We start from the raw sequence: 12,786 nt of genomic DNA on the forward strand, positions 1-12,786 counted from the left end.
GTGTTGAACTTGTTTGTTTGTGTTGGAGTGTTAAAAAAAACACACAATCATGATGGATTGTGGGCGATGAACTGGAGTATCTTGACAGCCGTCGTACTCGTTAAAGGGTCAGTTCACCTGTTTTACAAGAACAGCCAGAACATAAAAACAAACAATATGAATGAAAATGGGACCAATAGACCATAGAAAGTGTTAAGAACCTAATATTCTTTTATTGTAATTTCACTTACATTATATATTTGATGTATTTTCTTTAACAATAGATTTACAAAATGACAGACTGAACAATACTTTCTCAAAATAGTAAACTAATTGAATACGGAGGAAATAAATAACGTATTTTCTAGCAGATTTCTAGCAGAACACTAAAGGGCAAAAAGGTCGTCTCAGCTTCCTCATTTCACCAACATGTCATTCAGTAGATTCTGTACAATAAAGGACAAATCAGCAGGTACACACACACACACACACACTCTTACTTTCTCATACAATCTCAAAAGCAGCTTGTTTTTGTGCATCTATAACTGCATAAACAATAGCTCGTCTTTAGCTCCATGCATATTCATTTCCATGTCACGGGGCAGGACAGTGTAAAAGCCGTCTCTATCGGTCTCCACAGGCTACACAACCACGTCCTACTACACAACCATGTCCATTCCCTTGCATAGATTACTGTGTGGTGGGATGAACTCCAGTCATTCCCCTCTAGGTCCTTCAAACCGATCAGAAGTGGAATGGTGTGAAGGTGGAGGAGCCGTCAGATGTTGAAGACCCTCGGCCCGCTTTGAAAGACGGCCGAAGAGTTTGGAGGGAATTTGGTCCGGACCAGATGTTCCTGAGAGAGGTAGAGAGAGAGAGAGAGAGAGAGAGAGAGAGAGAGAGAGAGAGAGACATGCAGGTGTAACAGCAGCTGATGATGAGGCCGGAGAGCTGTGGTCCTCAGTCTGGACCCGTGAAACGAGAGCAGACGGGTGTCGGCCGAGCCGTCGAGACGCATCAGCTCAGCTGTCAGAGAGCCGGCGGCCTGGACGGCGCTGCTGATGGCAGCTTGATCCCAAAGCCGGACCAGCATCTACGGCTGTGGCCTAGAATATTAATAAAGACTATTAATTCTAGCAGTGATTGGCTCGGTCTCCTCCAGCGGCTGTGGAGCGAGGCGGCTCTGATCTGTTGGCGCGCTGGACTTTGGAGAGATTGACGACTCGCTGATTGTGGCTTCATGGCGGTTCATGTTGGTGTGTGTGTGAGTGAATCCACCTCCTCCCTCCTACACACACAAAACACACACTCACTCACTCACTCCAGCTTTTCTGCTCTGCGTGGCAGCCGGTCGGCCTCCCTCATAAATTAAATTGGTGCCAAAGAAGAAGAAGAAGACTGCAACCCGGTGCAACATCGCAGGAGAACAGATAATCCATCAAATGGGGCTCACTAACCCCCCCCCCCCCCCCCCCCCCCTCTCTCTCTCTCTCTCTCTCTCTCTCTCTCTCTCTCTCTCTCTCTCTCTCTCACAATCCTCTCCTCCTGCCAACTTGGCACAGCGCTCTGTTTTCTCGGGCAGCGTGGGAAAAAGAGAGAAAAGGGAGCAACAGGAATGTGTATTTTAAGCTGCATTGTCTCTGCAGGCTTTCTATCTCTTTATGCAGTTAAGGCCTTTGTGAGCAGCGTTTCCACACTTTACTGTGCATCTGTTACTGCCAGGTGAAAACATGAATATGAATTGTATTCATAAGTCAAACAGGGCTGCCTGTGTGCTGAGTAAACAAACACCAAGAAGTCGTCACAACAAGAGTCGCCTCCACTCTGCACGGTGGTGAGTGACTTGTGTCTTGCTCATCACTGACACACAAACACCGGATTGTACGATCTATCCTTACAAATGTGTTTGCATGAAATTTAACAATTAATTTGACACCTCCACCTGCACTGTGTGCACTTTCTGCACCACTGTTGACTGTTTTTCTGTCTTTTATAATTATCTTTTGTTTATAAGTACAAAGAGCAAAGAGAAACCAGAGTCCAACTCCATGTATGTGCAGATTTACACGCTGATTCTGATGTGTGTGTGTGCATGTGTGTGCATGTGTGTGCATGGCATGCCTGAGTCCTAACACACACAACTGGCCTCAGAGTTCACGGCTGCACTCGTTCATGGCAGACATGTTGGGTTTTAAGGTTAATGATGTCGTCTGACAGCTCGCAGCAACGTCTCGCTGAAAGGTTTTAAATTAAGTTTGTAAGTTCAGTGAGTTCAAGGAAACACGTCTGTCATCATTAGAAGCGTCGCCGCGTCCTAATCGTTCACTTCTCTGCCGCTCGTCGTGAAATTAGAGACAGCTTTCATCCGTCGAGATGGATTTTGTGTTCCAGGTGGGGGAGCACACAATGTGATTGATTGATTTGAGCAATAATGAGAATTTCACGGCTGCTCGATTCCTTTGTCGTCGAGAGCAGATTAACTCTGATTTTAGCAGATTATTCGGGAGTTAAATGTTTTAATAATGGAAACAGGTTAAAGGAGGAAGCCTCTCCTGCCGCGAAAAACACAGTTTAGTGCCACAAACTGAGCGAGACGAACGCCAGCAGAGCGCCGTGACCAGAGACTGAACACTGGAGGGGTGAGCAGCTCAGAGGCCTGCAGGACGCCGCTGAGTCAGTGAGGAGCTGGAAGTGAGAGGCCGCTAGTGACCGCGGTTAACCCTTAACCCTAAACCCTGAGCCCTTAACCTAAACTTTAACCTAACACTAACCCTTAACCTTTAACCCTTAACCTTAACCCGGGTGGATTATCTAACAACTTAAACTGCTGGCATGCTGGTTTGTGTTGCACTGGAAGATTGTGGTAGAGCTGATGAAACTGCATGAAAGTGTGCGTGTGTGTGTGTGTGTGTGTGTGTGTGTGTGTGTGTCTGAACAAACCACCAGCGTCTCATTCCTTCCTAAAGTCGTGACCTCCCCCTCCAGAGGGGTCGGGGTTATTAATAGTTCGAGTCCCGCCAGCGACCTCTCTCACTTTGACCTCGATCGCCGCCGCACAAGATATTGAGGTTAAAGCGGCTTCATTGTCATCTTTCAGAAAACTGTGCAAATAATTATTTGAAATCGGCTCAATCTGAAAGGTTTTGAAACTGCGACACCTTTCCCACAAAACCACATTCTCCACCCTCTCCGGATGCATTTCCTCGTGCGATGTGTTGCTGCACAGCGTGCAGACAGACAAATCCTCCTGACCCGGCACCGGCCGGCCCGGCGATCCACCGGCAGATGGCACCGAGGATTGTGGGCGGGGAAGAGGGATGGCACTAAACCTCTGGAGATTCCCCAAATCTGTCTCACTGACTGTCACGCTAAACAGCTGACCTGCATGATGTTGAAATATGCGTCAACGTTTCTCATATTGCCACGACAGAGAGTTGCTTACAACTCAGCAAAACTTGATTATTGATGTGCAGATGTAAAACCATGCGGGGGTTTACATAAATCACTTAACTCTGAACATGGTGTGCATGCAGACGCCGCCATCTTAACTCAAATAACTAAAGTCTCCTTCTGTCTGACGGGCTGTAATCTCATCCTGACCCATGAACACTGCAGCACCTGGAGGCCCGGGGGCTCGATGCCTCAACGCCATCAGAAAAAGGAGGACGTCTGCAAGATGAGGAGGGGGATAACGCACAGCTGCAGGCGTGCAATACTCTGTTTGACCTCTGACCTGTTGATGGACCTCTGGACCATCCGAGGGGAAGGAGCTCTGTTCAGCTGCAAGTGTCCGTTCAATGAAATACTTTTCTCATCACGTTTATTTCTCTCCACAAGCGACAGAACCACGGCAGGAAGAACCTCAGTGAGTTTATCCTTCGATAATCTAGAACAACCTGAGTGACCGGATGAGTTTTGAGCTTCCTGAGTAAATCCTCTTGTCTTGTTGTTGTAAGTTGTGCTTCAGTCAGACATCTGGCTCTTTGTGGGAGCATCTTACTGTCTGATTATATCTCAGAGCACAAAGCTGGGACCTCATGTCCAACCCTATCATGTCTTTAACATCTCGCATTTTTAATTATATTTCAGGTGTGACTTTGTATTGCATTATATTATATTATATATTATAGCAATATAGTATTGGTAGAATTGTATGCCTTGAAAATATAAAGTCCAAATACAGATTAAGAGTGTTTGTATGATGAAATAATAGTATGTATGATATAGATGAGATATATTAATACATTTGTCTCCAGGTTGGTTAGTTTTTCTGACCTTTGGACCACAGAGTTGTGTGAATTACCCGTTTAGGTTTTTGTTCTCATCCTCATCAAACTCTGTATTCAGGTCAGAGTAATGAGTGAAGCTCCAGCGTTGTGTTATCTAACAGAGCACGGCCTGTTTTAAACAGCCGGGTCACTGTGAAGCTGCTGTGGGACAGAACGCTGTCTCACTTCTCCACAAACGCCCCAACAGCAACAAGCAACCAGGGGGACGAGACCAGACGCCCCTCTGGAGGAGCTGCAACACCTCCAGCTCCTCACTGAGCTCTCTCAAGCTGTTTCAGTAATGCACTTCATGCCGCTCCAGCAGAGGGCTCGACACCAGCTTTTGGTCTGATATATGGAGAGGAAAACACGTCTGAACACGTCTCCTGTCGTTGCATACCTCTCCCTGGATAGCTGGACTGAACTCGGGCCTCTCGGTTGGGACGCCCTGCAGGAGGCCGGTGGGGGCGAGCTGGGTGACGGCAGCAGGATGTGAGCTGGAGGCAGCGGGTGTGATATCGTTTTCCACCTGGTGCAGTCCGATGGACCTGCGGCCCTCCCCGCTGTAGGCCGCCTGGTAGCTGGTCTCGTGCGGGTCGCGGCCGGCCTCGGCCGCTGGGCTGGAGTATTGAGCCGCGGTATTTTTCCTCATGTTTTTAGCAGGTCGCACCCCCGTCCACGGCCGGTACTCCTGCCTGGAGGAAGAGCGACGCGTCAGGTGGCTGATAGACACACTGAGCCTCTAAGAGGACTTAAAGGGACATTCAGGACCACACAAGAACATCTATTCACCTGGAAGGTGCTTAACGAGTGAAAAAAACAGTTGTCCTATATGTCTTCTGAAACATTGGGGGAGCTTCATAAAGTCTTGAAGATGCAATTTGTATTATGATCCAGTGTTTTTGAAGCTTGACTAAAAGTCCAGCTATCTCAGCCTCTATGAATATTCAAACCTATTAATATATCCCTTTAAGTGCGGTTATTTCATAGTATGTCTGGACTAATTAAGGGATCACAAGAAACATCTGAGGGCTCACAAGATTATTAACATGAATATATTGAGTAAATGTTACATCATTATTTGGTTGCCCTGCTTGTAATGTTGAAGAAAACTATATAGACTTTGTTTGTTTCTAACGGCTCATCTGCTCAAAAGCGTGAATTATGGATCCAATATTGATACTTTAGCTCAGTTTTATATGAATATAAGCTCAATCTAGAGGGAGGTGGGTGCTACATATACAAAGAGAATTATTGATGAGCCCTGTTTCCATGCTGAGTCGACCCTGGAAGCCAATGCATTATTAAAAATCATCTAATGAAGCATCAGCGTCTCATCTCCAGCCCGCAGTGAACAGGTGCTGAAACAAGCAGAGGATGACGTGTCCTACCTGTACGAGCTGCTCTTGCTCTCCTCCATCACCTGCTGATCTCCACACCTCTGCCCCCGGCCCCGCCCCTCTCTGTCCCCCGCGCTGTCCGGGACGCCGTCCGCCCTGCTGCCCCCGTTGCTAATCCAAGGGAAGTTCTCCTTCCTGGGAATGGGCCAGGGTTTGAAATCCTGCTTGTACTGGGTGACACTGGGGAAAGGCACTGTGGGCGGCTGGTAGTCCTCCCGGGGCTTGTAACTGGGCTCCTTTCGCCCCCTGAAAGACCCTCGGCTCCCCGGAGGAGGAGCGCCGGCGGCGCGCTGCTCCGGGGTCGCGTAGTTGTTCCCGGGCGCGCGCTCCGAGGCGGAGACCTGCTTGGTGATGGATCGCACCTCCTGCTCGGTGATGTCCGAGTAGTTCTGGGTGGTGAGCGGGACGGAGAGGTCCGATTTGTCGAACTGGTTCCAGAAACGAGCCAGGCAGCACACTCTGCTGATGCACGGCCAAGCCATCGCTCCCTCGGCTGGTTCAACTTGTGGAGAAGAGAAGAAACGGAAAGAACAGAAAACGAAGAGGAAAAAAGGAGCAACGGATCAAAGGTTACATTCAAGCAGAGTGTCGCCGTCCCTGCGCGTCCGAGCTGAGCAAACTCAGTGTCCAGGAGTCCATGGCAGCAGCAGCAGCAGAGCCAGCGGAGATGAGCCGCTCTGTCGGAGACCGTCGTTAAATATTCCCCTCACGTGGTCTGTAGTGCCTCCACGATGCAGAGGAATCTGGAGCACATTATTCTGCGCATCAGCCGGATCCAGAGTGAAACCCCCACCCCTCCAAAATATATGGGAATAGTTGCCTCCTGCAGCCACTCGTGCAACACACGTCTTGAACCGGAGCAGTGTGACGGTTTCTCCACTTCCCACCGGCGATGTTACTGTACTTTTACTCTCCGCGCGCGGGGGTTACATAAGTGTGATGCAGCGTCCAGCCCACTGCTCAGGTTGGCAGCGCGGGGATGGATTCAACTTACTCATCAAACCTGATGACCCCATTATGGAGAGTGTGTGGGGAATATCTTTATTTTCTCAGGTTACTCTTTACCATCAATCTGCTTCATTTCCATTGAGGTCATGGGGTTCAATACAAAATAACACAACTCCAATGCCATTATTTATATATGTTTATTTTCGGCTAACAAAGTATCCCATGTGATTGCTTGCTTCAAATTTAGACTGGACGTGGATCAAACAGCAGCGAAACGTATTGAAATGTACTTTTAGTATTGAAGGACGAAGTAGTTCAACTTCAAGTAGTTCAAATATAATTTCCCAATAATGAAGGTTTGGCAATAAAAGACTATCATGTAGAGAATTACAGTGAATTATTGTTCAGTGAGAATGGAGGGATATGCATTAAGTTGACAGGATGGCACTGGATGCACTGGAGGCACATACACTCTGTGAACTGTTCAGAAGGGAGTGTAGTAAACAGTCAAACGAATACATGAAAAATAAGCGGTGTTATATTTCCATCTGGTGGGGAATATGTGACATTACTCTGATGGAAATTTGTATTTTTAATGTAGATGAACTTTGAGTGTAATTATTTTTATGTAAAAAAAAACCTTTTACAAAGTCAGTTTTATTTGTCAATTATCACATTGTGCAAACATAAAGAATATTTGAAATTGTGTTTCTTTGGCCGACATGAAGTTAATGTAATAAAGTGCAAAAACAAAAACAGTTCAAAGTAAAACAAAAAATAGAAGAATATATAAACATATAAACCAATCTGCAGGGTGTTCCTGCTGTAATCTGAGCAGTTTCAAACTAATCATTTCTCTTGACTCAACAGGATTTATTGTGTTGTAGAAGATGCGCCTGCAGTTCTCCGCGGCGCCGCCTGGGGGCAGTGCAGCGGCACCGCTGTACGATCACTACACGTCGGCTCATTCACGGTGACGAACCGGCCGCAGGACAGACACCAGGAAATCGTAAGTAGGCAGCCAAACCAAGAATAATGAAGTCAAAGCTCATTCGGCGCGGGGCCCGTAGCTGTCTGACTTTTTGTTTGTTTTAAAGTTTTAAAGCGGCGGCGTCACAGAAGCGGCGCCGCGTGGCGAAGTACCGCCACGCGGCGCCGCTTCTTCCGCATTCCTCAGCTCCTCCTGCCGGCGTCTCTCTCTGCCTCCGCGTGTCTGCTCGGACTCTCGCTTTAGACCCAGTTGCCACCGATGTGGAGTCGTGAAATAGCCCAAACACAAGCAGCATAAGCATTCAGAATCAGATCCAGGGGCGAAGAAATAGTGCGGGTTGCACTGGGGCTCGTGACGTCATGTAACATCATTGTGTCACTGAACGTTTTTTTTTTTTTTTTTTTACTAAAATGCACTTGCCACAACTTATTTAAAAAATAAAATACATACTGTGTCTTCTATATTATTGTGTCACCAACCACAGATGCCATAAACATATGAAATAAAGTGCATTAAGTACAGTTACAGTCACACTTTTGACACGTTTCATCACCTTTAGTAAAACCATGGGCACAACACCCACCACGTGTCTGCAGTAATGATTCAGGATCACGCACTTAGATCATAATATCACAAAATTAGATCATAATATGAATAAATTGTTTCCTGGATCAAAGCTATTGAAATAAACGCAGAGCCAAAATGTAAACGCTTCGCTATCCTTTGTGAAATGGATACAAGATTGATGGTTTTTTGTTGTATTTACATGTCACATAGAATATGGAGTACCTGCCGGACAATAACTCCGGATACCAAGACGTCGACTATTGGGATGAACGGTACAAGACGGAGCGGTGCTTCGACTGGCTGGGCAGCTTCTCCAAATTCCAGCCTCTTCTGGAAAAACACGTCCACGTTGAAGACTCTATCCTGATACTCGGTTAGTAGTTAGATCTTATTCTGGTTGTGCTGGACACAAAGCATCGCTCTGAATGTATCGTCACCGTCTGGGGAGTCTTGGTGAATTAAAAGTCGACCCTATGCCTGTCAGCAATGCGTCAGATGCCATCATCACGGTTGTCAATGCTGCATTAGCGTCACATGTTATGTTGAATCCTCCTCGGCAGCCATTTTTTGGTTGACAATTGTCTTTACAGTTGTTATGGCTGAAGTAGTAATATATATATTTGACACATTGACGTGATCTTCACTCTTCAGAATTCAATCATAAATCGAGCCGAATATTGTCTGATAATGTTCCATGCTGTTGCCAATATGATATCTGAGTTTTGGTTCACACAATCCTTCTTGGATACGTTATTTGGGACATGAAAACACCAGAAAATACATTTTTAAAATGCTGAACCTAAAGAAGCTTAAATAAAAGCCTGGTCAGGCATTGGACGCCACCTTTTGGTGCATGATAGTTTTCTGTAGTCTGCACTATGAACAAAATAGTGAAGGTAAATACTTTATCTGAGTGTCAGGGGACGGAGGAAGTAGGACCAAAACGCCGTAAAACAGTTCAAAGAATATTTAATTCCAACAAAAAGGTTTTCAAAAACAGACCAGATTCTAACGGACCGGAAGGAAAAGAACAGGAACAGGAACAAGACCACAGAGGACACCGTACGAACCGACCAGGAGACAAAAGATTTCAAAGGAAGTGCAGAGACACACAGGACACAAGACTACAAAATAAAACAGGAAACAGAAAACTACGAATCATGAGAGACATTTTAGACTGGATTCTGGTTGATGAGCCTTGATGAGTTTTTCTTTCTGTTACAAAGTCCTTCAACGTGTTGCTCGTATTCTCTCTGTGAAGGACAAAGAGGAGTTCAGTCTGACGTCAACCTTTGAGAGGAGATATAATATTTATTGCCCAAGAAAGTTGACTCCGTTGGGCTTTGGAGTGAAATCTCCACGCGTGTCCACAAGATGTCGCTGTTCCCTTGAAGATGAAGCCTTGTCTCCTGCATCAGGATGCAGCGGCTGGTGTTACGGCACCGCTCTGTAAGACATGCAACACAAACGTTGAAGCACGAACAGTCATGTTGCTGCTGAACACAGTGGAGACATGTGAATATGATGTTTGAAAATGATGTATGAAAACTGGCTCGAGAGCCAAAAGCTCGTGGACTCGGTCTCTTGATTTGGTGTTTACTTCAAGCCGGAGACAGAATGTTTCTGCTCATCAATCATTTATCTGAAGCGTGCGCAGCTCGTATGGACCCGTGTGTTACACAGCTTCTTTATTCCATTGTTCTCTCTCCTTAATCCTGATCAATACAAACATTTTGTTTACACCTGAGGTGAAGCGTTACACTTCCATGTGGTCGCTTGTGAAAGCAGGCAACGCTTCACCAAGATGACGTGTTTTTTTAATATCAGAGGATGACTTATGCGCAGATTTGTGTATGCGGGCAGCTTTGAAGTCTTTTATTGTAACTGTTATACCTGCACAGAAGCACAGAGGTGCTCACAGGCGAGTGTGTGTGTGTGTGTGTGTGTGTGTGTGTGAGTGTGTGTCAGAAGTTCTTTGCTCGACAAAAACCTCCCTGTGTTCTGCTGCTGTCTAATTCTTATGAAAAAAAATAGCGCCAGTACATCGGTGTATCATACCTGGAGATATTGTTTAAAGCCCTTCTTGTTTAAATGTGTGTTGTGAAACACATTTCTCCCTGTGAGAACACAAACTGACGGACAGACACAGATAGTGTGCAGCCTCACTTTTTCAACGTGCGTCATAGTAGGCAGGCACACCGACGGCAAAGGTGCAAGAGGCTCAGTGACTCTGGAGTCTTTTGTGTATCTATCTATCTATCTATCTATCTATCTATCTATCTATCTATCTATCTATATCTATATATATATATATATATATATATATATATATATATATATATATATATATATATATCTCTTGCTTCTTTCCTGCGTTACATTGCAGCAGCCGACAGCAGGTTGGAGCGCTTCCTGCACGCTGATTTAAATCCAAAGAAGAGCCATCACATCGCTTGAGAATCTCTCTCTCTCTCTCCATCTCTCTCTCCATCTCTCTCTCTTCTTGTCACCAGACGTCTTCAGCAACTTTGGTGCTCAGATAAGCGTCTCTTTGGCGACGCCTTCTGAGAAGATGGCTGAACCCTCCTCGTGTGTTGGACACGCGTCTCCCCGCCGTCCTCACTCGTCAAGTCTGTGAACCCGGACGATTGTCTCGTGTGAAACAACACAACACTTTATCGGCGCTGTGTCGTGGGACCCGAGGAGGGAAGATGTCCTGTAGAGGAAGACTTGTTTGTGTGCGATGAGTGGATGAAGGAAAGATGGAAGGTCGTTCAATAACTCATCAGGTTCGGGCCGCTCAACCGTTTCAGATGGAGGTCATTTCCATGTAGATAATCTGTACATCGCAGGGAGAAGGAAGGAGGGAGCGCTGCGTACAAGAGGAGAGCTGGAGCCCTTTGCTGCATGCTGATGTCTTCCTCAGTATAATTCTGTCTTTGTCCTCTGTTTACCTGACAGTGTTAATGTTTTTTTTTATACTTTACACTGTTTTCCCTCCGGGTTCTCCGGGTTCTCTCCTCAGTCCAAAGCCCTGCAGCTTTGCTTAATTGGACTGTAAATGTCCTGCAGGTGTGCATGAGAGCGTGCGTGGTTGTCTCTATGATGGACTGGACACTCGTCCAGGTGAGCTCCGCCTTCACCGCTTGACGGCTGGCATCGGCCCCGCGACCCTAAAACAAGATGAGCGATGATGAATGGAATAATTGAATCCTTCATGATATATTGAAAGACCCCACGCAGTCGCATGTGGTAAAATGTTCATCAACTTGGGCATTTAACTTTTTGCCAATCCCACATCATTCTTCTGCTCGCTCCTAAATGCATCAAAGCTGCAGCAGAAAATAGTCTTTCATAAATAAACTGTTATTTTCTGTTTGAGGTATGTTTTCCTTTTGGATATATTTACTTGCCAGCAGTGTTTTTTTAGTCGACACAGTATTGATCCTCTCGTCCTTCGTGATTACAAAAGGTGGTAAAAGCATCCATAACAACATACAGTGTTTAGAAGCTCCACTGCCCACTCACACACCCACTTTACCCACAATGCCGTTGGATCATTGTTGTTTCTGCTTCAAAATAATGGAGAACGTTGCTCGTTCAGAGGACTGCGACATATTGGAAATGTACATCCATAGCTTATCAATAACTCTACAGTTATGAAACAGGACTCCGTTAAACATAAAGACCAGTTTTTAAACGTTGATAATAATGTAATACTCTGATTAAAGCGCTGTGTGTGTGTGTGTGTGTGTGTGTGTGTGTCACACGGCCTTGTAATGTGACATAACCATGCTAATTTCTGGCTGGGCTGGCTGAAGGCCTCGGGTGGTGTGTGTGTGTGTGTGTGTGTGTGTGCGTGTGTGTGTTCCCGACCCTCCACCTGACCTACATGTCTGTTTGCAACATTACGCAGCATTAGTGATGATCATCACGATCACACGTGGTCGGCTCTCAACACAAGCCGCCGCTTCCTTTTGCTTCATGGCTCGCCGCCGCCGCCGCCGCCGGCTGCTGCAAGTGATGTAATGACCCGGCGTCTGCCAGTGGTCAGCGCTCACGCCTCGTTCTCCAAGGAGCGGGGCGATGATGTAATGGCTCTGCTCTCTGGCTGGTCCGGAGTCAGACCGAGAACAGCTGCATGACCACAGGAGGACTGAACACGCGTGTGCTTCAGCATCGGTGCAAACATTTCAGCATCGCTTTGTAATCGTCTTAAAGTGCATGGTGACATCATTCAGGGGAATAACTGCTTTCTCAGAGCAAATCCCATGCACACACACACACACACACACACACACACACACACACACACACACACACACACACAATACTAAATACAGCCTGTGTATTTTTATATTCGTGTAACCGATGGCCTCATCTGCAGCTCGTGTTTTGGGTCGGTCGAGTTCTTGCTTGGCTGCATGCAGACTTCCAGGCGGTGTATTTATGGTTGACCTCCTGACAAACCTCCTGACATTTTTGTGCATTTTGTAATGTCATCGCTCTCGACTTCCTAACATTTCATAACACATATCAATCCAGAGTTTAACCGGCAGACTAATTGATAACAAAAAGCTCTTTTCAGTGCAGCTGCACGGCTCAGCTTATGTCTTACCTCCTCTACGCTGTC

The 12,786-nt window shown here is 46.3% G+C and overlaps 2 protein-coding genes across 2 annotated transcripts in view; one reads left to right on the forward strand and one right to left on the reverse strand.

Moving 5' to 3' along the window:
- Window positions 1-185: 185 nt before the first annotated feature.
- map6d1 (MAP6 domain containing 1) lies at window positions 186-6,580 on the reverse strand. The gene is made up of 3 exons (XM_068599370.1): window positions 5,639-6,580; window positions 4,648-4,942; window positions 186-835 (listed from the first exon to the last, which is right to left on the reverse strand). Exons 1-3 carry the CDS (start codon window positions 6,127-6,129, stop codon window positions 758-760), a joined length of 864 nt encoding a protein of 287 aa, XP_068455471.1. The 5' UTR covers window positions 6,130-6,580; the 3' UTR covers window positions 186-757.
- The window catches only part of ece2a (endothelin converting enzyme 2a), a 51,782-nt gene continuing 45,527 nt past the window's right edge, over window positions 6,532-12,786 (forward strand). Inside the window, exons 1-3 of the mRNA XM_068599358.1 lie at window positions 6,532-6,671; window positions 7,483-7,604; window positions 8,364-8,526. Of these exons, the coding sequence (XP_068455459.1) occupies window positions 6,587-6,671; window positions 7,483-7,604; window positions 8,364-8,526 (370 nt within the window). The 5' untranslated portion in view covers window positions 6,532-6,586. The remainder of the gene's footprint in view (window positions 6,672-7,482; window positions 7,605-8,363; window positions 8,527-12,786) is intronic.

Source organism: Clinocottus analis, unplaced genomic scaffold (assembly GCF_023055335.1).
Source record: "Clinocottus analis isolate CAN_PGR_092001 unplaced genomic scaffold, fCliAna1.0.p SCAF_11, whole genome shotgun sequence".
NCBI lineage: Eukaryota > Metazoa > Chordata > Actinopteri > Perciformes > Cottidae > Clinocottus > Clinocottus analis.